This window comes from Wyeomyia smithii, chromosome 1, assembly GCF_029784165.1.
Source record: "Wyeomyia smithii strain HCP4-BCI-WySm-NY-G18 chromosome 1, ASM2978416v1, whole genome shotgun sequence".
Classification (NCBI taxonomy): Eukaryota; Metazoa; Arthropoda; class Insecta; order Diptera; family Culicidae; genus Wyeomyia; species Wyeomyia smithii.
The window spans coordinates 40,193,852-40,220,531 of NC_073694.1; the positions used below are offsets into that span (position 1 = coordinate 40,193,852).

A 26,680-nucleotide genomic window follows, 5' to 3' on the forward strand; every position below is an offset into this window, starting at 1 on the left:
AATTATTCTTCTAGTGACACGTTAGAAAAATCCCAAACTTGGTGTCTATTTTAATCCCCTCGCTCTGTGGGACTCTTCTCTTTGTAGCAAGATAACGCATTTTTTGTCAAAAGCACTATTTTTTCCTACAATTGATAGACGTTTAACGTGGGAAAAATACTGATAAGTGACTTTTGAAGAAAATAAAGCAAAAAATCCAGAACAATAATATTTTTGACCGGATGTGTTGCCAGATAGGCTATTTTTGTATTTAAATACTTAATTTGTAGTTTTCGGCGAATGTAGTCAATTTTATTTTGAATTTGAAAATTTCATCGTATTTCTAGGAAAGTTTTACGTAAGGAACAGTTATGAATTTGAGGTATGATGAGCCAATCTCGAGATATAAAATTTTAACGAAAATAGTTTTATTTTTCGTAAGAAAAATTTCGTGAAAAATATCTCGAGATTGGCTCATATTACCAAGGGGTGATAATTGTTCCTTATGTAAAATTCTCCGAGAAATACGATGAAGTTGTCAAATTTGAAATGAAATTAGCTGCATGTGCCGAAAAAATTTACTTTTTAAATACAACAATAACTTATCACGTAACACTTCTGGTAAAAAATAACACTTTTTCTGAATTGCTTGATTTATTTTCTTCAAAAATCACTGATCAGTATTTTTCGGGTGTCTTACGTGTGTGAATTGTAAGAAAAACGATTTACGCAATTTAAAACTATTTCCGTAAAAATGTTATATCTCGACATTGGCTCATATTCCCTCGAGTTGATAAATGTTTCTTACGTGAAATTTTTCGAGAAATACGATGAAATTATCAAATTCAACATAAAAGTAGCTACATTTGCAGAAAAATGCAAATTTATTTTCAATTACAAAAATAATCTATCTGGAAACACTCCCGGTCAAAAATAATATTTTTTTCTAGATTCCAAGGTTTGTTTGCTTAAAAAATCACCTGTCAGTATTTTTCGGACGTCTTATGTCCATAAATTATAGGAAATAGAAAAAAAGGTTTTGACAAAAAATGCTTTATCTTACAACAAAGAGGGGGGGGGGTCCCACAGAGCGGGGGATGGAGGTAATATTGCCTAGAGTTTATCGATCTATTAACATAAATGATCTGTTACTTTTATTGGGGAAAATTTTAGGACCGTTTTTTTATTGGTCCTTAGGGTGACACTTTCAGGGGCTTGAAAAACCGACTTTTTTTCAAAATCAACAATTTTCAAAAACTTGTAACTTTTGAGCCGTTTAACCGATTTTCAACCTTTTGGTGTTCAATTGAAGGTAATGAGTGCCCCTTTCAAAGTAAAGACCCAATTGTTTTTTAAATAACGATAATTATGTTAAAAACATGATGAAAACCATATTCCGCTGTTGAGGATGGTTCAAGACCTTGTCTAGGCCAACATTTCGAAGATATATTTCCTCGTCATCAGGGCAAAAACAATTACAACAAGACGGTCAAAATAGGTCAAAACATTGCTAGATGTTTTTAATGGAGACCCTTGATGGTCAAGTTGGATATTGAAGATTGGATAAATTTTATCTCCAAAATCAATCATTCCACTGTGAAAATTTTATATTTTAGGTAAAATATCCTTTAGAAGTTCAAAAAATTCAATCTTTTGGATCTCCTGAGTCTCGAACCTACCAAAACGACAAAAACCAGTTTGCATTATGATTTTCGCATAGTTTTTGTTATTCAAAAGTTACTTTGACATTTTATCTTAGAAAGCACAAAAATTACCTTCAGTTTAATTCCAAAAATTTTAAAATCGGTTAAGCGTCTCAAAAGTTACAAAGTTTCGAAAATTGTTGATTTGAAAAAATACGATTTTCTGGACCACCCTTTTTCAGAAAATGCCGTTTTGTGGACCTAAGAAAATTGTCCCAAACGCTTAAACTATGACCGAGCATGATAGTGGTCAGTCCAAAGGCCAAATATTATAAAAGCTTTTCGCTTCCAAGATCAGAAAATATTTGCAACCTCTAGAATCCAAGACTCGATTGACGCGAAAAATCCTGAAAATTAGCTTAATTTTGGCACGGTTATCGAAGTGCAAACTCTTGCATAAAAACGTTTCATGAGATAGGAAGTATAAGTTAGACTACAAGAAAACCTAGTTATCTGGAACTATCATGAGTTCTGACTCAACTTTCATGACACAATTTAGCGCCGTGCACGTGAGTTTTCCCCCAAACCAAAACCCTGCTATCTCGTTTGCATTTGGGGCACTACGACGTACCCACAATATCAATCGTCAGCACTGCACGGCCATCGTTGCGGAGTAGCGGTCAGTTAAATGCCGTGTCATCAACATCGCGGCGTATTTCGCTGTGTGTACTTTCGGGCGTGTGTGTATTTATAAGCCATCACAACAAACGCAAACAGCAGAAGACGACAAAAAAAACACTCCACTCTCCAGTTTCGGTAATGATTGGACGCAGTCGAAGACGGGGTTTCGGTTGCGTACCTGATTTGGTTACCGTGGATCGTGACTGACACTTTAATCTCAAATTGCCCACTTAAACGATCGCGCTGATGACAATGCACATTGCATTGGAATGTTTCTAACAAATCCTGTATGTCATTCGAAGGGTATGAAACTCACAGGCAAGTTTGAAGGTTATATTCTTTCCAAAGTTGACCATTAACACCCTTTATAGTGTCATAATCAATCTGTCCACTGCACGTCACGTCAGTTCTTCACTTATTCCATTACAATATCGTAGAAGGCGTTGGAAAAAAGTTACGACTGGGCCACGCGGGGTGTTAAGTTGCCGGTCTTTTGCCGATTATATCGAAACGCCCCCGCTTCTAAGTAGGATGGCGGCGATACGCACCAAGTGCGTCACTGTTGTTTTTTTCGCTCAAACAGGTTTCTTACCTCGTAAGATCTTAAGCCTCCCCGGTGTGTATTATTTAATCGGATTCTGCTTCACGTTTAATTGGATTTTTCCAAACCAAGAGCCCGTATTCAAATCCAAGCGGTGAAAGGAAACTGGAACTCGCTTGGTTTCCGGTCATCACAGCCGCTCGGACAGCTGCAGCAGAGCGGTCCGACAGCGGTGACGCGGCGATGACAAAACGAGGCTATTTACACTTACTGGCTTAAACAAACGTCGTTTGCTTTGAGTAGCGCAAGAAAAAACAGCACTTTCGCGAAAGTGAAACAACAACAAAAAAAAAAAACGGAAAAGTTAAACAAAACTTCGCGATCGCGTTAGCGCTCTTCCACAGGTGACTCATCGCGAGCATTTCCGCTGACTAAGCAGGCCACGCGGGTAGTCTTTTGTGTGGTTCTACCTGTGCTGCCTATAATTTAGCCGAACGAAACGGATTTTTGATATATGCGGGTCTCAGCACTAACTAAATATGTACATAAAAGAGGGCGAAGGAAATTCTCGACATACCTCAACGATGATGAGTCAAGCATTGCGGTTCCCCATCAACAGATGTCTCTCCCGTCAGGTTACCAAGGTTACCAAGCAATCCTATTACGACAACCGTAGCGATGCGTCTAGAAAATAAGAGTTTCGAATTCCACAGATTATTAGGTGATTATCTTCGTCTCGCTGTTCAGCTTACGGCTGATCGGATTGGAAAAGCTGGAGAAAACAGCACCACGGTGAAAAAATGATCAAATTTCGCTACAAGCGGAAAGAAGCTCCGGCATCGGGTGCGGCGGCAACCGGTGTTACCAGCCCGCCTGCTAACGTAACATCAACGACGCCAACGTCTTCCGGGCGGTACCTCCAGCCTGCCTCTAGTGCAACACTGCCAAAAACCAACTCGAGAAGTGCTGTCCACAGCCAAAGTGGGCAGGCCCCTCAGTACCACCCGTACTGTGATATCCCAAGCTACAGTCCAAATAACTGCCTGTCGGAGGACATTTCCTATCATCAGGTGATCAATCGCATGAAAACGGAAAGCGTCCACCAGCAGCACTATGAGTACATGTCCTGCATCAATTCGGTCGTTGTGAGTGTCTCCACCCTGCGAACTCAGCTCTTTTCAACCACAATCACTTATCCAAACTAAAAACAATATTTGTTTATTTTTTACAGGAACTCTTCTCCCAACTGCAAACCAGCTCGGAGCCTGCACTTTGCCCGGAACCGTTGCGGCGTGCTCTGGCCAGTGGACCACTGGCCGGTCGTCGCTTCCCACTCGGCTGTCTCGGTGATGCCGCCGAATGCTTTGAACTCCTGTTGCATCGGGTCCATCAGCATCTATCTCCTGCGGATGGGGACAGCTGCGAGACGCCGCAGTGCGTCGCCCATCAGCGGTTCGCCATGCGCGTCGTCGAACAGAGCGTATGCGAATGTGGTGCCAACTCCGAGCAGCTTCCGTTCACACAGGTAAGTCGTGTGACCTTTACTTTCACTATCCGTGCTGACTGTCAGTGGCTGTCGTCAGTGTAACTCATCATTAGCAACTCTAGCGCATTCATGGAGACGAGGTGATAAAACAAAATCCATCTCAATAAATATCGACGGTTACTAAAATACCAAACGAAGGATCCGTCATAAATCATAATCAGTCAGCGATCGATGCGGAGCAACTGAGGGGGGTTGAGGTAAAGGTCTGCGACGCAGATGAGATGTTCAGGGTCCGGGAGTTGAGTAATAGCGAGTGTCATGTTACTTTACGCTCAATGCGGCCGGACCCATACCGCACTCGGTCACGTGGCTGGCGGATGGCCGATGAATGTTTATTATGCGGTAATAATTAACCTCGCAGGAGGTAATATGTCTGTGGGGTTTAAAAAAAAAGCGAAAAGAGATTTAAATGCCGAGAGACTAATGGGACTTGATCGTAGAAGCTTTCGTTTTATTTGAAAGTTTTCATTGGACTAAACTCTGCGGTGAAACTGCTAATATCTATTTGAAGCAATCGTTTGATTTCCCGTTATGATTGGTTTTTTTACGAGCATCCTCTTGAATTAGCTGCAGAAGTTGTTTTACTGGTTTCTTTGTAGAGTTCGTCTATTGAAATAGTAAGAAGTTCGAATATACCTCTTGGAATTATGTCTAGTATCTGTTTTCAGAAGGATTCTGGGGTTTTGTCAAAACTTTTACATATTATGAATGAAAGTTTCTATTAATAAGATACATGAAAGTACTTATTTTAAGGTGAAGCGGTGGCTTATTCCATCACAATTTTGAGGTTATAATTCTTTTCACTCAACGATTTTGAGCGTAAAAATCTCAGCTTCCAGCTGATAAGTAGAGCTCGAATTGCTACTCTCTGCATGCGTTAACGGTGCAAACGAGCAATTAAAGTTTTACACACCTAACTTCAATGATTTTCAAGAAAATCATCTTGCAAAACTCGAGCAACGAGTTCAGCTTAATGGTAGAGCGTTAAAGAACATTAAGGGTGGTATTTACCACAGAGTTATATTCCTTTGGAAGAAAAAAAACTGTGCTGAAATTGTTCAAAATTGAATAACTTAGTTTTGGAACGAATATTCACATTAATGAGTTTTGAATTTTGACTCTTGAAACCAGATCTGAATATGTTACAGACAAACTGTGAAAACTATGATGAAAAGCTTTCAAAATTGACGAACGACTCCTGTTCATGATTGCTATCTAGACTACTTCTGGATAAATTATTTTTAAATGTTCTGGAAGCTCCTGAAAGTAGATCTGATATTGAAGAGGGAAGAATACGAGAGATTTATCCGTATGTTAAAATTTTGATTATTCTCTGAAATGCTAGCCGTGTTACTGGACCGAAGCCGATAATCTATGTGATGTGGAACATGAAACAATCCAAACCAGTATAGTAGTAGTGGAGTTTTAGGACAATTTTCCGACGAAACACGATTCCGTTGTTATGGATAATGTGTACGTACTTACAGGCCATTTTCGGACATAATTTTGGATAAAAGTTGCACCTCGCTCGATCGGCAGAATGAAGAACTGCAAAGCGAAAACAAACAATCCGCAAAGTGTTTTAAATATATGACAAAAAAGTATATTCAAAATGTTTTCCTCAAATCAATTTTACGGAATATTTTCAAAACTGTTTTCAATTTCGTTATGAAAATGTTCTAACAGTTTGGGAAATGTTATAAAAGCGAATGACTTAAAACGAAAAATGTTCATAAATGTTTATTAATGGTCTAATATATTTTCAAAATGTCCAGAAATATTTCGAGAGTTTAACAAAAAAGAATCAATCATGTTACGTTCTCAAAGTCATCGCGAAAATAAGCTCAAATATGCTCGTCTTTGTATGGAAAAATTCTCGAGATGTGTGTTCTGTGACAGAAATATGTATTTGTTTTGTGAGCCCTAACAATTCTTCCGAGCAAAATTTTCTTGTAAAAAGCACCAAATTAAAGTTAAATACAAGAATTAAATTTTAAGTAACTTTCTTAAAATATGCATTTATAATTTTGTAACTAATGAAGATAGATTTTTTTTGTTCAGCAAAGATATGAATCTTCAAATATTCTACAACTTTGCCAAATAAATCAATCCTCTATCTCTTGACACATTTTTTTTATTTTAAATATAAGAATCTTTTCGAAACTTTTCAAAATTTATGATTATGCAGTTCATTTCTACAAACAATCGTACCGAAGACACCATTGAGCTATGATGAAGCTGAAGGGCACTATGAAATTAAGTTCCACTTTTTGCCTTTTGGACCATTGTGCACTGTCTGGCAGCAATATTATGAAAAGAAAACAGTTGAAGCTATCTTCCATTTCTGCAACTATCTTAACTACGGGATCTAGATGGTGTCAACTCTATTAAAGATCCTTTACAGAATGACTGAGGATGCGTAGTACACTCCAGAGTTATTTTCCATTCGATAAGTCCAACTTCAAAATAATATTAGGTCCTTATAAAATTTATTATTACAGTAGCTTTCCATTTTTGGCATGTTCCGTTTTTGACATGCTCCGTTTTTGGCACACTCCGATTTTAGCAACAAAAGGGTTCCGTGAACAATAAATTATACAGCAAACTGAGCTGATTTTGACACCCGTTTTAGGTCGAAAATGTTTTAACTGAAACTGAAAACATCTTACGCCTGATGATTTCTAACGAGCTCAACTACCAACTCTGTTAATATGCCGTAGATACATGCTTCTTGTGTATGCCTGAAGGGCTTTGGGTACAAGTGCGACTGCGACAGGAATGATTGTCTGTTGTGGCTGGCCCCGATTGCTTCACACAGATTACAGGATGCTCGAACTCATTGATGGAGTTGAGCTAGTTGGTTGCAAGCCTCTGCCCTAATTCGGAACAACTTGGTTGATAAAACGAGTGACCGTTTTGGGATTGGTGCTCCATATCTGGTATGGAATCGAGAGGTAACTTCTGAAGAAGTTAAACCTCGATGAAGCAAGAGCTCGGCAAAGACACCTGCTTAGTTATGTGAGGGGCTGTTCTGTCAATGATTTTGTAACGATGGATTTCGATATAACGTAACGAAAAAAAAATTACCTTATATCGAGGTATGACTGTATCACAAAGCGCAAAATTAAAATTTTGGAAATCAATGAAAAATTTATCAAAAGATTAATTGGTTGCTTTTACACATCAAATGGGTAGAAAATTTATTCGATCAAAAGTCTTGCATTTTTTTTTCAAAAATGGGTTAAATTTCTCTCACTAATGGGTAACTTAAATTAAACGTGTATTTGACTCCAACTGTAAACAGCGCACTGTCGTATACTGGCAATCTGAAACCAGCCGTCGTTTACACTCACTTGCTTTCAAATGGAACAGAGAGTTTGACGTTACACTCGCTGTTGAAAAAGTACTGCGAGAGAATGAAAGTGACGACAAATTTGAAATTTGTTATTACTGTACGTTATATCAGACAAATTTTGTTAAAAACTATTGAGTCATATTAATACATAAATTTTCATAATAATTTTGAAATCTCAAATTGATTATATGAATGACAAAAAAGGTTTCCTTTTCATGGCACGGTTCCAGTTTTGGCAACTGAAATTTGAAATTTTGTTGCCAAAAACGGAAACTTACTGTATTTTCAGACTGTCAATTTTTTTAATGCATCTATATCAAACTAATTGACTCTTATTCAATGATCAAATAATGTTATATTTAATGAATAAAGAAATAACAAAATGAGCAGAGAGACTCGAATAAATAATTGAATGAAATATTTGTTACTGTCTCAAACTAAAAATAAATTGAAAAATTTATTTCCATTGCATTCGCACCTTTTAAGTGGAAAACAGCAGCACTGTTCGTCTACTAAGCCATGCATACAAGCTTTCTTGCAAGCCTCGTTTATACTGCTTGACGTTTCTAGGTTTGTTACGCCTAATGTATGAAGTATATTTTTGGAAGTAACTAAGAGGATAACTTTAAACTGCCTCCTGGCTATACACTATGCTTATCTTAAGCAGCAGCAGTTTAATGTTGACTTCCACTATCACACGTGATTCTGTAGTCTTTTTCCACCATTGCACACTGGGCCATAAATGGAATCTAGCGGAACGAAAATTAATAGCGCTCTTTAGGTTTGACCAATCGGTTTCCGATCTTCTACAAAGTTACTTGGTATAGTTAGGGCGTCATTTTGGATGTTTGAATTGGTTCGGAATTTAGCCGCAAAGGTGGCGTTGCGATACCAACTTCTTTACCTTACACGCTAGAGCTTTGCGGTATTCGACAAAGTTGTAGATCTCTAAATTTCATGGTTTCACAAAATATACAAAATTTCAGAGTTTCAAAATTTCAGAGATCTACGAGTTTTTATAAATTTTGTCTGAATTTTACGTTTTATTGTGATAATTTTATGAATTCACTCGAAATAATTTCTTAGGGGTCATTCACAAATTATGTAAGGGTTTAGGGGGAGAGGTGGGGGTATCCGAATGCTTATGATGGGGAGAGACGTAAGATTGAAAAATTTAAAATACAAACAAAAACTTACAAAACTAAATAAAAATGATATTAGTTGATCTATTTCTCGATGAGATCTTAACAGTTGAACCTTGGGAAAGCGTAAAATCATCTTAACTGAATAATTAGCTATTTTACTTCGTTCACTTTATTTTCAGCCAAGGTTGCATATTCAATTTTAGGGTACTTTTCCGCCGCGTGCCGACAGCTCGCTTCATAAGTACAATTTAAAAATACAATGTATGACAAACTTGTAGTTCTTAATTAGTACTACAAGTTTGTCGAATAGTTTAATGCTCTAACTCTTATGCCTGAAGCGTAAGAGCCCATATTCAGTCATTATTCGCGGTGAATATTATAATATTCACCGCGAATATTGGCTGAACATCCCGCTGAATATGGGCTCTCACACTTCAGACACAAGAGTTAGAAGTGAAAAAAGTGAAAAATGTAGAAAAATCTCAGTCAAACTTCTTCATAAACATCTTCATAAATTTATGGGGGGAGGGGGGTAATGCAAAATCTTACAAAGCCTTATTATGGGGGAGGGGAGGGGGCTTCTAAAATTTCATAAAAAGTCCTTACGTAATTTATGGATGACGCCTTACAATTTTTTTCTCGATAGAAATCTTTATGTAGTGTTCACAGGATCGGAAGTTAATAGTAGTCGTTTAAACACATCTTCGGTATTTGCAAGTCGACTAAATTGCCTGGCATGGTTTTCTCGGTATTTTCGAAGACTTTTGTCGAAGTGCCATTTCTGCGGCCAAATCGCGAACTAAACTGAGCGTCAAGTTGAAGTTCTTATTACACTGAGAAACTTTGCTGAAGACTGCACATAGCTTGAAAAGAGTATCAGAGTACTGACCGTGTATTCCATGCAAGAAATACATAGCAATTGTATTTTTACATGAAACCTATGGTTATATTCCAACTGGAATATCACAAAAACACAACAAAACCCCTCTTCCAAATTTTCAGAAAATAAAGATTTTTTGATTTTTTGATGGACAATTTTAAGAAAAAAATCATGGTTTGCTAATACTTGCTACCCGCTGAGATATCTACTTCACAAAATTATGTATTTTTTTTTCAAATTTTGTGTATTATTTTCACTTAAATACTTCAGAAACTTCTGTTCTCGAAAGAAAACGACGTAATTATTCAATTTTTATCGAGAAAAAAATTGTAAGAAATTATTTCGAGTGAATTCATAAAATTATCACAATAAAACGTGAAATACAGACAAAATTTATAAAAACTCGTAGATCTCTGAAACTTGAAGAGTTAGATATTTTGTATATTCTGTAAAGTTTCATGAAATTTAGAGATCTACAACTTTGTTAAATACTGCAAAGCTCTAGCGTGTAAGGGAAAGAAGTTGGCATCGCAACGCCACCTTTGCGGCTAAATTCCGAACCAATTCAAACATCCAAAATGACGCCCTAACTATACCAAGAAACTTTGTAGAAGATTGGAAACCGATTGGTCAAACCTTAAGAGCGCTATTAATTTCGTTCCGCTAGATTCCATTTCTGGCCCAGTGTGCATTGAAATAAGTTTTGTTTACAAGCTGAAGAACGTAACGATTGCACAAGCACTTAGAAAGCAGTGCTACCGATTAAACTGATAGAAGTGTCGAGGGGGCTAAAAATTAAAAAAACAATCTAAAATATCATTATCAAACATAAAAAAAATCAAAAATTTCGCAAACTTCTGATGTGCCACAAATCAACATCAAAACATTTAGAAATGTCAAAAATAATAAAAAAAATTCCGGAAGTACCCCATTGGGTGGTATTTTGTCATTTTTTAATGTTTTGCAGAAACCGGAAGTCACCATCTTAAATTGAAAAATGGCAATGGTCTGGATTGAATAATAGGCACTACAACTTTCAATATTACAATAGTCAGCATCACAAAATCACAATTTACTGCATTTTGGTGGACGCTCAATTTGTTTTCCAATTGATTACTGCAATAATTAAGGAAATCCGTTGAAACCTGACTGCGTTATTTGTATTTGAAAACATATAATTTTTTGCCGCTATCGATGTTTTCGATATTTTAAAAGCACCCCTATTCCAGAATGTTGCCGTTAAACGTAGCTCTACGTCAAAATGGTAAAAATAAAAAAATAAACAGGGTGATTGGTTACTTGTTGGGAATATTTCAGGGGCTGATAGTGGCCATATCTGATGAAAAAAAAAAACTTTTCTATGCATATACCTCGACGCCAATCTACTTAGAATAATTCAACTTTTAAGATTCTTGAATATATACTGTTCTTCAAAGTGGTTTGGTATACCACTAGAGTGATTCTACTGGTTTCAATTGAAAACTAAAAAAAATTTTGTTAGATACACGCTTAATACACGTAAAGGTGTGTAAATGAAAGTAAAAGTAACATTTTAGAGACAAAAATTTTCAAAAGTGATACAATTAAAACCGTGTTTCAATATTTTCTCACAATAAAACGTGCTTAATTTTATTGTTTGTTTAGCTTTAATTGAACGTTTTTAACCGCTCTACAGGTTGTTCTTCGACAGCAACTCTCTATCTTCTCAGTTTTTGAGATATTACAATTGAAGTTATTTTTCCACCAAGGATTCAAACACCCTGTATAAAATAACAAAAAATGCCATGTTACGACGCAGGTATCAAAATAGTCTTAGTTTGACGCTTAAGACATTGATGGCTGCAAAGATAAAATCCATTCATCAAATGTATGAAATACTCAGAAACATTCAAGTTGTAAATGTTTTATGGTATTTTATCACTGTGTCTATCAAGTTTAATCATAAGTGGCTGAAGTACTTGTGGCTTGTGGATCAATCGCTATCAAGAGTGATTGAAGAACACTTGAAGAATCCTCCACCAAATTTCATCGTCAATATGTGTAATTAATCGTATGAGGGAATTTTAAACACACTTTCCAGGATTGCTATTCTTCTCAACATGTAGAAAGAACAGAACAGAAAAAAACATAATATTCACCGCTCACTTTTCGCCTAGCATGAGCGCTGCGTGTAGTAGTTTTTGCACTAAACTTCTCTATTCTGTTTTGTGTTGTGTTTCTGCCGCTCGCAGACTTGCTGCTTACACCACAGCTGGGCAAAACGAGAGCGGTGAATCACTCTAGTAAGTATAGACAGCAGCACACCGTGGTAAGCACTGCTTAGATAAATGTGATAGCATTCGAAGGCTTTTTTTCAGTTTCGAGATGCAAAACGCAATCTACTTTCCTATCCAGATGTTCCTCTCATTTGATATAGGGGAAAGTAGGTAAAGACGGACACCCTAAGGTTTAATCTAAATAATAACTTAATTACTTAGGGTCTTCAAAAATAAGACTACAAATTGCTGTTTTTTGACATGGTTGGGAAAGACGGACACTTGGGGTGGGTAAGATGGACACTACGAAGGTAAAGGGTGACACTCACAAAAAAGATGTAGTACGTTAAGTATTCTTTTGATTTATGTGTTAAGTGATGGCCATACATTACTCTACGTTATTAGAGTCCATCTATACATCACGTGAACAGTTTGAGAGGATGGTTTCGATGAAGGCGAAAATTCTCCGCCTATATAGCCTGTTCTAACTGCTAAGTGATTAATATCTGCTGGTTTTTCTCTCGGGTATACTTTGTGAACATCTGTAGTACACAACAGATGCTACATGTGAAAATTCTTGGAAAATCCGTGTGTCCATCTTTCCCTACCTTAGTGTGTCCGTCTTGCCCGACCTGGTTGTAAATTTTTCAAACGATCGTAGCTCTTCATCGGAACATCGAAAATCTGCTGGATTTTCACTAGAAAACCGAGGAAAGACTAATTAATTACTTTACTACTAGGAACAAATGAAAACACATAGGTTTCACGAGTTTTCCACTATTTTCCGTGGAATGGAAATTACATCAAATAGCGCGTTCACGAAAATATTCTTTGTTTTACTTACAAATTTGACAGTTTGCTTGCTGAAAACCGATAATGCAACTCAAACGCATTAACACACTATAAAAAAGGTATTCGCATCACTCAACTATCATAATACATTCTAGTTTGTGGAATATTAAAAGTGTCCATCTTACCCGCAGTGTCCGTCTTTACCTACTTTCCCCTATGCTTAGGAGACACACAGTAAAAGCACTGCAGGGAGCTCTGTTGTGTAGTTATTGGGCGTGGTGTAATTATTATCTCCCTGGAGATATATTTCAGATTCCACCTCGGTGTTTTTTGCAAGCTACTCAGACCCATTCGATTTGCTATTCTTTTCAAGCAAATGCGTCGATTTGCTCACCAGTGTAAAAGCAGGTGTTTCTGCAGTGAAAGATACCATCGTACACGTTAGTGATATTCCGAGGAGAAATGATAAGCCTGTCCTCCAAAAAGAAACTACTGTTCTTTGTAAGAAACTACTTTAAAACTTGATAGGAGTACTGCTAAAGTTTTCTGGAATGAGTCCCAAATGAAACTCTCGAAATTTGCTGTAGAGTTTTCATGGCTTTGACCAGCTTGTCGTCATAAGTTTATTTTGATAAAAATATATATCTTATGAGGGATTCATGGCTGTTTTGTCGCTGTTTAGAAGAATGATAAGATTTATGCACGAATATTGTTAGGTACTTGGGAAATGCCACAAACAACAAAATGAATTGTGTGTAAATATGTTATTGATAGTGATGTTATTCGCATTTTAATCACAAAGTGAAGAGAATCGCACCTCTTTCTGGTTTCAAGTTTCATTTCTCGATACATATTACCAACCAAAAAACGTTATCTATTTTCACCTACATAAAAAACTGCTCCAATTTCGATCGCGGGATGTATTCTTGTTGTTTTTCTGCCCACCGTCTAACAGCTTCCCCCCCGTTCACACACAAACACACACGCTGCAAACAGTTGATGTAGGTCTCTAGCGGTCAGTACAGAGTAGGAGTGTACATAAGAAATAAAAATCCATTGCCCAACCATAAGTAACCCAGTTCAGAACCACTTTTGAGCCTTGCCATAGAGAAAAAAAAGCTGCTCTCATGGCGGGCAATAAAAGTTAGAGAGCTAGAGGGTGCGCGATCACGTGCATAATTGCTTTAACCAATTTCTAGAACACACAGATCTCTGTTACTAAATCACATTCACCTGTTGCTTCATTGCATGGCAGCTCCATTGGTTTTTTTTTTCTTTTTTGCTTTTTGCATCTCAGAGGCCAAAACAGGCAGCTCGTTGGTAACCTCCGATCGACTTTAGCGGCCGCTGTTGATGCTGGTAATGATGATGATGATGATGATGAAGATATTGGCGGCCAATGAACGCTTCTCGGTCATACGAAATCCAATCCGCTATATCTAGTTTGGCTGCTCTCGAAAGGCGGTGAGTGGTGTGGTTCGACGTTTTTTTTCTTCTAAATTTGAATTTCAAATCAACGCAATAACCAATGCATAACCGTGACCACCACCGCCGCCGCCCGGTCGATTCGTCTCGTTTTGATTCGATATCACCATCATTATTACAGCAGCAGCAGCAGCGGGTGAATAGGCAAAACAGCATTTCGGAGCAAAGGGAAAGTTTGACTGATAAACAGGTACAAATTTCACTTTGTAAATTTATCAGCCGTTGAACTTTGTGCCTGTCGAAATAGTCGAGCGGCAGCGGGTTCGATGAAGTCACCGAGTTTACGGAGCCGAACCTACGTAACGTTTCCCATAAATTGATAAACAGCCAAAATCAAAAGTGGAACGAACAACACACAAACACATACAACAAACTGATCTAATTAAATGCGACTTGTTTATGTATTCCACCTGATTACTCGCCGTTGAAATTAACCCATCTTTTTTACCACCTGGCTTCTAAGTCTGCGGTGAAACTGACGGTGGCAGCGTGACAGGGCTGCAAATCTCAGCCCGCCCGCAGTAAAACAGGGGCCTGTTTAGCATGCACAATGACCCCGCGCTGTCCCTTCCAACGGGCGCCACCTTGAGTCTGCAAAGCATCAACAATAATAGCGCCAAGACGAAGAAAAAACATTCAGTAAAAGAAACTAACGGTAGAAGTTCTGCTTTTATCGAGCAACTCCCACCGCAGACTCGGGCACGGGCCCGCACCCTCACCTTGTTATCTTCGTGTTTCTTTCGCGCCCGCAGTTTTGACTCCCCCACCCCCTCTGTCCCCAGATGGCAACTAAAATCGCTTCGGAAAAATGCAAACAACTGCGATCAAAAGCTAGACTTTCATTTCCCATCGGCGCATCAGCCACCTTTTTTCTCCTTCTCATTTCTTAAACAGTTTCAAATGATCGCAAAGAATAAATTATATCAAACCGGGAACTCGCCAGTTTCGAGTTCTCCCCGGCTTTTCGTTCGTTAAAAAAGGTGCTAAAGTGGAATGATATCTGGATCTTCTGTGGCGCTCGGCTCGGCGAAAGCAGCAAACGATGAAAAGCGTTGCAAATTCGGATTTTTATTTGTGCTGATTGTTCGCCACGACAAGAGCACGCTCCCTCGTGCCGTTGGCCCACATTTGGCTCCGTCTTTTCTTTCCGCGAAGGAAATGCAACGCAGATTAATTGCCGCAAGATTTGGAACGCACTGGAAGGAAAGCAGATCGGTGTCGCATGGGAATGCAACAACGGCATTTAGCGGGTGATCGGTACTATCTACTTCCTCTCCTAGCTGTCACTTTGATTGGGTTAGATGTTTACAATTTAGGGTGCAACGAGAAACTAGTCGGCAAATTAGCGATTCGCATACTTGAGAACAAATTTTAGTGACGCTTATAATGTCGCTAATCAGCTGAAAAATTAGCGAAATCAGTAGTTCGCTAATTGAAAATTAACATCGCTAATTGGCGCCACCATCGTTTACCTTTTTTTATTTGGAATGGAACATTCCCAAAACGGAATCTTAAAAGGTAAAACAAACAGTCGTTATTAAGTAGGTTTCATGTAATGGAATTTAAATAGAGAATTTTTGATTAAAAACAAAATAATTTTGACATAATAATATAGACGATAATTGATGCTCTTTAGTGTTAAAATTTTAGCCGATTTCGCGATTCTTAGAGTCGATATTCAACATGAACGTTTTTCGTAGGTGAATTGTTTGTTGGTTTTAATTTACCAGAGTCCTTAAATTAAAAGATGAATCATCATAGTAGAACAATATCACATCACATACTATAGATTTTGAGAGACTTTGATTCAAAAAACCTAAAGTGAAGTTTAACGAAAAACAAATATGGTTGATAACCGAAATGAAATACAAAACTGAAACATACGAGAAATGGTTCATTTATTAAGTGTTAATCAACGTACGAAAAATATACATTCAAGCAACAGTAAAGGAAATTGTTGTGAGGCCAGAAATTCCAAGATGAGGACTTCTGAATCATTGAAAAAGGCCTGGAGCTGCCAAATGCTGCACAATTAAGATGTTTCCGCAACAGGAATGATGTCCTGATGCTTTGATCAGAACCCAGACACCACTTTTAAATCCAAAATGGCGACTTCCGCTCTCTGAAAAAAAACCTAAAAGAGTAAAATACCTAAAATGGGTATCTTCAGAACCGGATAATTGACACTTGAAGGCATTTTAAAATCCAAAATGGTGACTTTGATTGATAACTATCAAATGCTATTCATGGCATAAAGATAAGCTCCAGATGTTTTGAAAACTATTTTCGGTGTCTGTAAAAAAACTTTGGATGGTCAAATACAACCCAACAAGGGTATTTCCAAAGCTGAGCTGAGCTCAACAATATTCCCTCTGATACGTTTAACGTAGATGCTGGGGTTCCACAAGGTAGCCTTCTTGTTCCCATTCTGTTCAACATATTTACCTCAGTCATGTTTGCAGACGACACTGCCATTATCTACAAAGGTCGAGTGATTAGAGCTTTGACGCTTAGACTACAAGAGGGTCTGGATGTTTTGTCAACTATTTCAACAGCTGAAGATCTGCGTCAATGCAGCTAAAACCCAGGCTATTATATTCCCGCATTCAAAATCAGCTCGACTTGTTCCCCCTGCCAATGTGATAATCCATCTCGAGGGAAATTTTTTCTAAGTCTAGTCACACCTTCCGTTCCCGTTCATCCTCGCATTCCCGCAAAACATACATTGCCCGCTTTACTAAACTTAAAATGTAAGTCAATTATGACAAAATATGAAATTAGTTCGTAAAGTAAAATTAGCACAACGGAGCTCTTCCGTGATACGCCTTCCATGGGAAGGCGCTTCTAATTTCGCGGTCCGATTCCTGCGACTTTGGAGCATATTGGCGTTTGTTGTGATGCGTCTTGGCTACAAGCTTGTTTGGTAGCAATGGTAATTTTCATCAAAATAGCTTTGAAATCGAGTTTTCTAAAATAAGCTCCGTAATAAACATACCCTACAAAGATCCTACAATCATTCTCTACGCTTAAAGTGATAAGAAGCGCTACCTTTGATTTTCATCCTCGTAACGAGCTGTCATACTCTGATGAAATATTTCACGCGCATCGTTCACGGTCACGTAATAAAATTTGCTGAAAATCGAACTGAATGTTCTTATTGTTCCTTCGATAATGCGAAAATGAAAACCAGACAGCAAACATTATTAAAATAAAACTAGTATTTTCTATCCATCACTAGTCGCATAATGCCACTTTGTACAGTACACAAACCGAGTTTACGAAACTCAGAGTAATAAATATTCAAAAATTTGAAGCGATGAAAATCAAGCGAACACGTTTTCACTACGATTGACACGAATGACTTGATTTTCTTCTCTCACGAATAATGACAATACGAAGGAAGAGAGAATCAACATTGCATGCTAGCGAAATATTTCCGTGTCATGGTTGCCACGTTTATGGTAGCCATTTTTCACTTTTATGCAAGAGCGCTAAAAATATTCAGCCCTGATTTACATAGGAGCAATTTATGAAACAAAACACATCTACCGAACTTCCTCTCCAAAAAGAATGTCACCGTAGTTCGGTTAATAATAAAACTAAATCTTCGTGCATTTTCGATTTTAGAATTTATTTAAATTATATGGCCTCATTAACACTATACAATAATCCTAATCTTACAATGAAACTATGACAAAACTCCTATCAAGTCTTAGAAAGGTTCTTATAGATCTTTTGAAAGAGATTTTAAGTATGTATTAAAACCGTGTACTAAATACACTGATTGGTGATGGAGCTTTATAAAGGATTATTCAAGTGTTCTTCAATCATTTTTGAGAGCTGTTAATAAAAAAACACATGTACTCAAAAAACAAACATGATTAAACTTGATAGACTCAGTAATGCTTTGATAAAACTACCATAAAATATAAATAAAAGCAATTCGCATTTGGATTTTCACTTGGGCGTCGTTATGAGTAACAATTTATACAAAAATTGAACCTTTAAAAATATGGATGAAACCGAATGGATCTGAAACTATTTCTCGAAATCCAACAGCCACCAACCTGAAACCATCGGGGCTCAGCTAGAATAGAAAAAAAAACTCTATTTAAGTTAACCAATCGATCTTTAACTAACGCTCAAACTGCAATCAATCTTAACACCGTTCTTTTCCTCTTAATTCCTTTCAGATGGTGCACTACGTGTCGGCCTCGGCACTCAACTCACAGAGCAGCCTCTCGGCGCAGAACCAGCAAAACATCACCTTCGGGCAGCTGCTGCGCAACGCCGGCAACATGGGCGACATTCGGGACTGTCCGGTAAGTGTTATCCTTTGAACGTTCCAAATCTCAACCAATTTCGTGCCTTGGCACGACCGATCCTGACCTTTCGAACCTTCAATGCCAGCACCGGGCTGTGTGAGTTGCGAGTTACGCTGCTCCTACCCCTCGGGTGGAGTCGCGAATCGCGTTACTCAATCTCAATGTCCTAGTTTTACAGCAAAGCCCTTAACGGGCGGAGGCTCTTTCTTCGCTGCAAAGAAAAATCCACTACGAACATCGCTATGGCCATGATCGGTTGACGGTCAACAGCGCGATAATTGCTCGAATATGGGCACAGCCACAGATCCGAATACACATGTGTGTGCGTCCGTCATTGTGGCAAACCGCTACCGAAGCACAATTGACAGCTCATTATGGGCCTTCAGGCACGCGGATTTCAAATACGTTCACCCAGCTCAGAAATGAAGGGTAATTAGGCAGCGCAATTGTGTCTCTTCTTTCACCTTTTCTTGGGCTCTTTCACGGTTTGGCAAAACGCAGTTTTGCTTGAAATCGAGCGGAAGGAAATGTTGAATAATAAACTGAGCAATTTGGGCGCAGACAAATTCCAGCTTCACCCACTTTTCCGAGCAGAGCGACAATTATTTGTTTATTTTCAATCAGAGGGATTTCTTATTTGGAACGTCTCACATTCGACTCAGAATTGATTGCGACGTCGACGGTCCATGGCCTCCTACGGTCGCTTTATGACGTGCATTCACTTCCCAAGAAAACGGCGATGGCCGCCGCCGTGGCTTGCGAGCGGTTGAATGTTTTCTGAGCATATATATAAATCGCTCACTCTGTCAAGGCCAACAACAAGAGTAGGAATATGTTATGCATATTTTTGTACTGTTGTCGTTGCTGGTGCGGCTCGTGGCGCTACCACGCGGTACCAGCAGCAAACTCCGAAGCACCGCGGTAATAATGTTGATTGTTATTAAGTGGTTACCTCTGGGGGAAGAAAATTAGCTATACCTATTAGCGATTCGCACCGCCACGAAAAAGTTCCGGCCACTGTGGATGTGGAAATTGCTCAATCGTAAACTGGTTTTACATGATTCTTTTTTTTTTCTGTTCACGATCCAGCTCAGCCCAGCTGAGCAAAAAGTTGTAACCTAATTGTCATTGCGGTTCAACTGGGTCTGCTGTGTGCGAGGCGAAGTTTGACAAAAACGAGTATGAATGGAACAAGTTGTGGCCACCTACCCAGGCTGATTGATACGGCACCCTTGGGTGACAAGATTTCATTATAAACCTACTCGGTTGCTCTAGCACGCGCCTGCCCGAGCTGGGTGCGGTCAGATTGGTAGTTATTACTGCGCCCGTCAAGTCGTTATTTCTTTTCCACGCCAACTTTTTGCTCAGAATCTGTACCACAATTCCAGCCTACAAACAACTTTCACTTATTGTAATTCTAGCTGAACGTGTAATTTCTTCTTTTTCAGAACGCTTGCGGAGCGAAGATTGGCATTCGTCGAGCCCTACTCAACCGTCCCGATGTCGTCTCGATTGGTGTGGTGTGGGACTCGGAGCGGCCAGCCGCCGATCAGGTGCATTCGGTGCTGAAAGCCGTTGGAACGTCACTTCGGCTGTGCGACGTCTTCCACCAGGTCTCCGATCAGCGTTGGGCTCAAACGGTCAGCCACGAACTGGTCGGTGTGGTGTCCTACTACGGCAAGCACTACACAACCTTCTTCTTCCATACCAAGCTTCGCGTTTGGGTTTACTTCGATGATGCCAACGTTAAGGAGGTCGGCCCCAGCTGGGAAGGAGTAGTGGACAAATGTTCTCGTGGTCGATATCAACCGCTACTTTTGCTATACGCCCTGCCCCAGCCACAGCCGCAACCACAGCAGGTCACGCCCCAGGAACTTACTGCTCTGCAGCAAGCTCAGCATCGCCGCGCTGTTACACCGAGCCCCGAAAAATCTGCAATGGGTTCACAAACTCGCAGAGCCATCACTCCAACACCAAACCGCACCGTGTCCGTGTGCGACTACCAGAATCTTAGTGTTATCCAAAGCAAAATATTCCCCAACGAAGAGAAAGAAAACTACATCAGCAGAAAAGCCGTCCAGAATGTGCTCCAAGCACAACAGTATCAGAATCTCTCCGTCATCCAGGACAAAATCTTCCAACAGCAGCAGCAGCAAGATACCAAGGATGATCAAGTCGGCTACATCTCCAAGAACGCGCTCAACGCGCAAATGCGTAAGCAGCCACTGAATCTGCACCGAAGTCTGAGTGCCGAATCGGGACAAGTATCTCCTCCGTCTTCCTCGACATCTTCTCCCGATGGTCTCTCAATACCAGAGCACTTAAATCAACCCCGACGACGGGACTCAGGCAACTGGAGCGGAGACCGGAATTCCGCATCTTCCTCATCCTCCACAACACTCGATAACCCGTACCTCTACCTGGTCGGTAAACGAAACGGAAGCGTCCCAGCCAGTCCAACACGACAGGGCCAATTCTACGACGCCGGTTACGATTCATACTCGCTTTCATCAACCGATTCCTTCCCCCCGAAGCACGCCGCCAACGGAAACAACATCCACCTGGCCAAGATCCCCGAATCCGTTGTGCTCAGTGGTGATTGCGAAAAACTTTGCATGGAAGCGGATCAACTGCTGGAGAAATCTCGAATCCTCGAGGAAGCGCACGATCTGGAAACCGCGCTGGTGCTATGCAATGCCGCTGCCAGTAAGGCACGAGCAGCCATGGACGCACCCTACAGCAACCCGCACACGATGACGTTCGCACGAATGAAGCACAACACTTGCGTAATGCGTGCACGCTCCCTCCACAGGCGAATCCTGATCGAGAAGGGTGGAGAGATTATTAAAGAGCAACAGCAACAGCAACAACAGCTAGCTTATAATCTAGCCGGAATAAGCGCCGGTGGAATCGCTCACCGAAGACAGAATAGTAAGGAAAAACTCCTGAGTAACGGTCGACAGAACAGCAAAGAAATGCTGCACGATGCAACCGGTTCAGCAGCCACTCGTAACTCACCCTCTAAGAATATCGAAATCTACGCAACTCTACCGAAAAAGAAAGTCACCCTAAAGCTGGTTGAAGCGGAGAATATCGAAGAGGTGATCAATGGAACAGTCGATGTGAAACCGGAGCGCGAGAGTCGCTCGCTGTTTGGTCGAAGCAAAGATTCCAAGGAAAAACGAAGCCGCAGTGAGGATAGAAACAAAGTCAATCGTGATTTCCAGGTACCCGATCCGGGTCTGGTGAACGCGAAAGATACTCTGAAGAAGCACAAGGAGGAGAAAGAATCCGATAAAAAAGAAAAAGATGGTTCCTCGAAAGGGGGAAAGAAGCAGCACAAGATTCGCCGGAAACTGCTGATGGGTGGATTGATCCGAAGGAAGAATCGTTCGATGCCGGATCTGACCGAAGGCGCTGGAGCGGCCGCGGATGAGCAATCCAGCAGCCCGACAGCACCAATCAAACAGATGGTTTCCATCGACGACAGTACGGTTGGACTGAGCCTGGCCAAGGAGGCAGCCAACAGTGGGTACCTTTCCGAGGGACACTTCGATTGTCAGGTAAGTTTTGCTCGAGTGGTTCTACTTGATCTGAAGACTAATTATTTTTAATCAATTGTCATTTCGCAGGTATCAAATACGAATCCCAATTTGGAACGCAGCAAGCTCATGCGCAAGAGCTTCCACGGAAGCGGCAAGACGTTGTCCATCCCTAAAGTGCCACCGCCTCCGCCAGTTCGATTAGGTTCTTCCTTGACGGGCCCGCACCAACAACAGCAGCAACCCCCAGCGCTGCAAATGCTACAAGTGCAAAAGCTTCCACTGAACGGGACCAACCTTCGACATCTGGAGTACCAAGAAAGTCATCCACCTGCATCCCCGCTGGAACCATATCATCGAGCGAATCTATCCAACATATCAACGATGAGCTCGAACACCAGCATGAGCGAAGATTCATGCCAGACGATCATCACTACCTGCGCCGTGGTTCACCAAGAGCAGTCTCCGCTGAAACCCCAAGATCAGTACCCCCAGAGCACACCATCATCAGCTTCCGTCGATGAAGTTGACACGATTGTCAAATACAACAGCAACAGTAGCAACAACAATTCCCAACCCAATGGACAACCAGCTGGCAGCATGGAGCTGCCACCGTATCCCAGCCCACCTTCGACCACGTGCCATTCGCGCCAGGCTAGCGAAGATTTCCCGCCACCTCCACCGGCAATCGACTTTGAACCGCTTAACGAGCAGCTAAGTGAAATTCAAAGTCTTCAACAACACCAGGGAAAGGGTCCCCAAGTGGCGCCTTCGCACCATCAACCCTCGGTTCAGAATACAACCAGCATTTTGGCACAGCTACAATCCAAACAGCAGCAGCTGGTGATGATGAATAAGTTGCGAGAACAGCAACAACAACAACAACAAAATAGTAACAACAACAACAACCCAATCAGTGCGAGTGAAATTCTCAACGAAACGACTCGATCGGAGATTTGGTTGAAGGAATTGCAGGCTAAACAAATTGCTCTCAAGCAACAACAGCAACAGCAGAATCAGCAGACTGCGCACGTGCAACAACAGCAGCAACAGCAACATCAGATGATGTCGTCCTCCGGTGCTAATGACCAGCGAAGTGTCCGAGATCTTGCCAGCCGGTTTGAGCAAATCAAACTGGCAGCACCAATGCAGCAGCAGCAGCAACAACAGCAGCAGAATCCACCACCAACTGTTACGATTCGACCCTACTCCAGTCAGGAGCTACTGAACGGCTCTGTCAAGCAGGTTAGTTTATACTCCCACAGCAACTTGTTAGCTTTTATCTGACGAATTTCTTCTTTTTGCTTCTTTACAGTCATCGCAACAACCGTCCCAACCAGCCAACGTACGCACGGGTATGAGTGGTCTCCTGACGGAGCAGAAACTGAAACCCTTCAGTACAGCTAGCCCCGTGATGGTCTCTCAATCGTCTGCCCCCGTCGACGATTTCGCCGGTGTCGACGAAGTTGATTGCGCTATGGCATACAAAATGCTTCCGAAACCACGGTATGACATTGCGCAAGCTCAGATACAGGAGGAAATTCGCGAAGTCGAGATGCTCAACCAAGTGGTGCAGCAAACATTGAACAACACCGGCTCCTGTGCACCTACAGCGCCAGCTCCATCAGTCGGCGCCAAGCGAACCAAGAAGAAGAGTGTCAGCTTCTGCGATCAGGTAATCCTGGTTGCCACAGCCGATCAGGATGAGGATGATGAATTCATTCCCAACCCAATTCTGGAGCGAGTTCTGCGTACGGCCGGTACCGGTGGCTCAGACGGTGAAGAGCCCTCCCGACAAGGACAAATTTCATCGCCCCAACCGGCGACTACGACTTTGTCGACAAGTATCACTTATCACCCAATCAAGTCACAATCCGGTGCTTCCGGTCAGTATTCACTGGCTGCCGACATGCACAAACAGAACATGGAAATTCAGCGACAGTTGCAGCAGCAACAACAACAATACTACCAGCCATCGGTTCATGTTCAACCAAATGATGGTTATCAACAGTATTCCGCTATTCCTAGCAACGCAGCTATTTTCAAAAATCAAGCTTTCCAACAGCAGTCGCAGCAGCAGCAGCAACAACAACTGCAGAACCCACCTACTGTGAGCACAATGTACAACGAATCTCCGGTTCAGAAAGCAATGATCTATCAGCCACCTCCGGCACCTCAACAACAATATCTGCTCCAGCAGAAGCAGCGCCTGTACGACGACTCCAGCAGCGAGCACAGCTACGACATGCGATTGAGTGCTCCTAATCCACCCGCTCCGAATGGTTACGTTCAATCGCCATACATGTCCGTCCCGTGTCCCATCGACCAGGGCTTCCAAACCGTTTCGGCATCACCGACTATTACAACCAATACAACCGCAGTGATGAATGGCAGCAGCCCCAATCCTGCACTTCCGCTGGGGATCCGCCAGAATCTTGCTTCGATGATGCAGCTAACCCACGGACAGAACGGATCGGTTTTGCGACAGCAACAGCACTCTCCTCTCGTGATGCCTCCCCAAGTGCAGCAGCAGCCTACCGCGGCACCAGTCTCTAGTGTCTACCAGAAACCACCAATGCCGATGGCCTACCAACAGCCGCAACCACAACCACAGCAACAGTACAATCCTAACCCTAACGCTTATAACTCTTACAGCATCCAACAACAACCCCACCAACAATCACCCTACCAAAGGGTACCAATGCCCCACTACCAGCCGGATTCACCCTATCACGATCTCCCCCTGCCACAGCAGCAGCAGCAGCAACTGTACTTACAACCTCCCCAACCCCAACAACAACAAACCAAACCCGCACAGAAAAAGGTCAGTTTCGAACCGGGGACCAAAGGCGGATCCGATTGTCCCCCCTCTCCTCAGCCTCAACCAACCACCAACGGTTCCGATCCTAACCAACAACAGCAGCAGCAGCAGGTCGGTCTTCCCGTAACGCGAGTGGCAATCGCTACCTACAACACTAACGCGATCGTCAAAGCCTCTGCCAAGGCAGTGCAGTGCAATTTGTGTCGCAAGAAGCACTGCATCCTGCCGGCCATGTACTGTAACGATTGCGAGTTCTACATGAGTCGCTTTCAGGTTCCGGTTCGGCGGTGATTCGCGAGCTTAGTAATCCCAGCAGAGCTTCAAGTGCAAATTAGTCGGTTAGGTTAAAAACTCTGCTGGAAAGAGGAAACAAAAAAATGATGTGCCTTTTGACGGACGCCTCAATCGGACGCCGTTTTACGACCTGCTGCTGTGAGTACGATATGCCTTATAGGAGTATTAGCGTTTAGGTTTTTAGTGAGTTTTGTTTTAGATTTTTTTTTTGTTTTCCGTATTCGCGGTTAGAAACCGTCTGCAGAGCAGACCGTACGGATGCGAGGGGTTGATTTCTTTTGAAAAGTCAAGTCAATCGTTTCGCAACCCGTGAAAGTGCATGCGCTGTTGCTTCCGTTGGGGAGGTCCAGTCCCTCCTGTTGAATGTGATATCGATTCGTTTTATTCCCGTTAGTTGTGCTAGGAATCAATCAGAAGTACGTCCATTAGTAGTTTAAGGTCTATTTTTACCGCTGTTGCGCCCACATTTCCGACTCGTACAGTGTCTGTTATGCGGAGATATTTTTCTACGAAAATGCATTTCAGTGATTTTAACGTATATGAACTAGACTTAAGAGACCAAGTGAACAAGCTCCAACTTCGTCGACATTCCAATTGTATCAAGTATTAGTTAATATATGTGCCTAAGTTAATATTTGTGCAGCATTCCGGCTAGATGATAATCAAACTTCTGTAAGAAGTTTATGTAATATTAACGATGGGATCGCATACGTAAGTATTACTTGAAGAAAGATGAAAACATACATCGAAACAGGTGAGATTTGTTTCTAATCTCCTCGTTTTAGTTTTTACTGCTAGCTCTAGTTAAGTTTATTCTGCGTCTTCTATCATATGCATATCTTATGTTAATTTTTAATGTGCTTCTTTCTACTGTATGTTTAATACTCAAACTTTTACATGATTTATAACGTATATTTCAAAAAAAAAGGATGAACGAAATAATGAATAAATTTTCTTTATTTTTCAGAACAATAAAAAATACTTGTTTTATTATAATATTGAGAAAAGCCTTACACAAGTTTGTTGAGTTGTAAATTTTGCTTTGAAATTTCTGTAGTTTCAAACCATGATGTTTTCAAACCACAAAAAAATGGTTGTCTTTCGAGCCTGTTCTTGATTTAAAAATACTTCTGTACTTCTGCAAATTATATAAGGTGTTGTATCATGGTCGGAACAGTCCAAAATGTACCATGATCAGAAAAATTTTTCATTTGCGAGATTACTTCCACTATTAAACGTAAAGTTATTTTCAATATTTACCGGTATCATCAAACAATTTTTTTTGATGATGTTTGGAAAGTTTCATCAGGATTTTTTAGGTAATAGGTACTATTAGTAAAATGTTTTTGAAAATGATGCATGGTCGAGCACAATAATGCGATTGCTATCATGCCTT

The 26,680-nt window shown here is 40.9% G+C and overlaps 1 protein-coding gene across 5 annotated transcripts in view; it reads left to right on the forward strand.

Annotated features, from left to right (window-relative positions):
* Window positions 1-26,245, forward strand: part of LOC129722475 (uncharacterized) — a 197,724-nt gene extending 171,479 nt beyond the window's left edge. For 3 of the 5 annotated variants that reach the window (XM_055675927.1, XM_055675942.1, XM_055675934.1), the window contains 5 exons: window positions 4,076-4,369; window positions 18,496-18,624; window positions 20,076-22,190; window positions 22,260-23,414; window positions 23,485-26,245. In XM_055675927.1, the coding sequence (XP_055531902.1) occupies window positions 4,076-4,369; window positions 18,496-18,624; window positions 20,076-22,190; window positions 22,260-23,414; window positions 23,485-25,281 (5,490 nt within the window). In that variant the 3' untranslated portion in view covers window positions 25,282-26,245. Of the gene's footprint in view, window positions 1-3,557; window positions 3,990-4,075; window positions 4,370-18,495; window positions 18,625-20,075; window positions 22,191-22,259; window positions 23,415-23,484 lie in introns of all 5 variants that reach the window. The other 2 variants (XM_055675951.1, XM_055675960.1) reach the window with 2 other exon arrangements.
* Window positions 26,246-26,680: the final 435 nt, after the last annotated feature.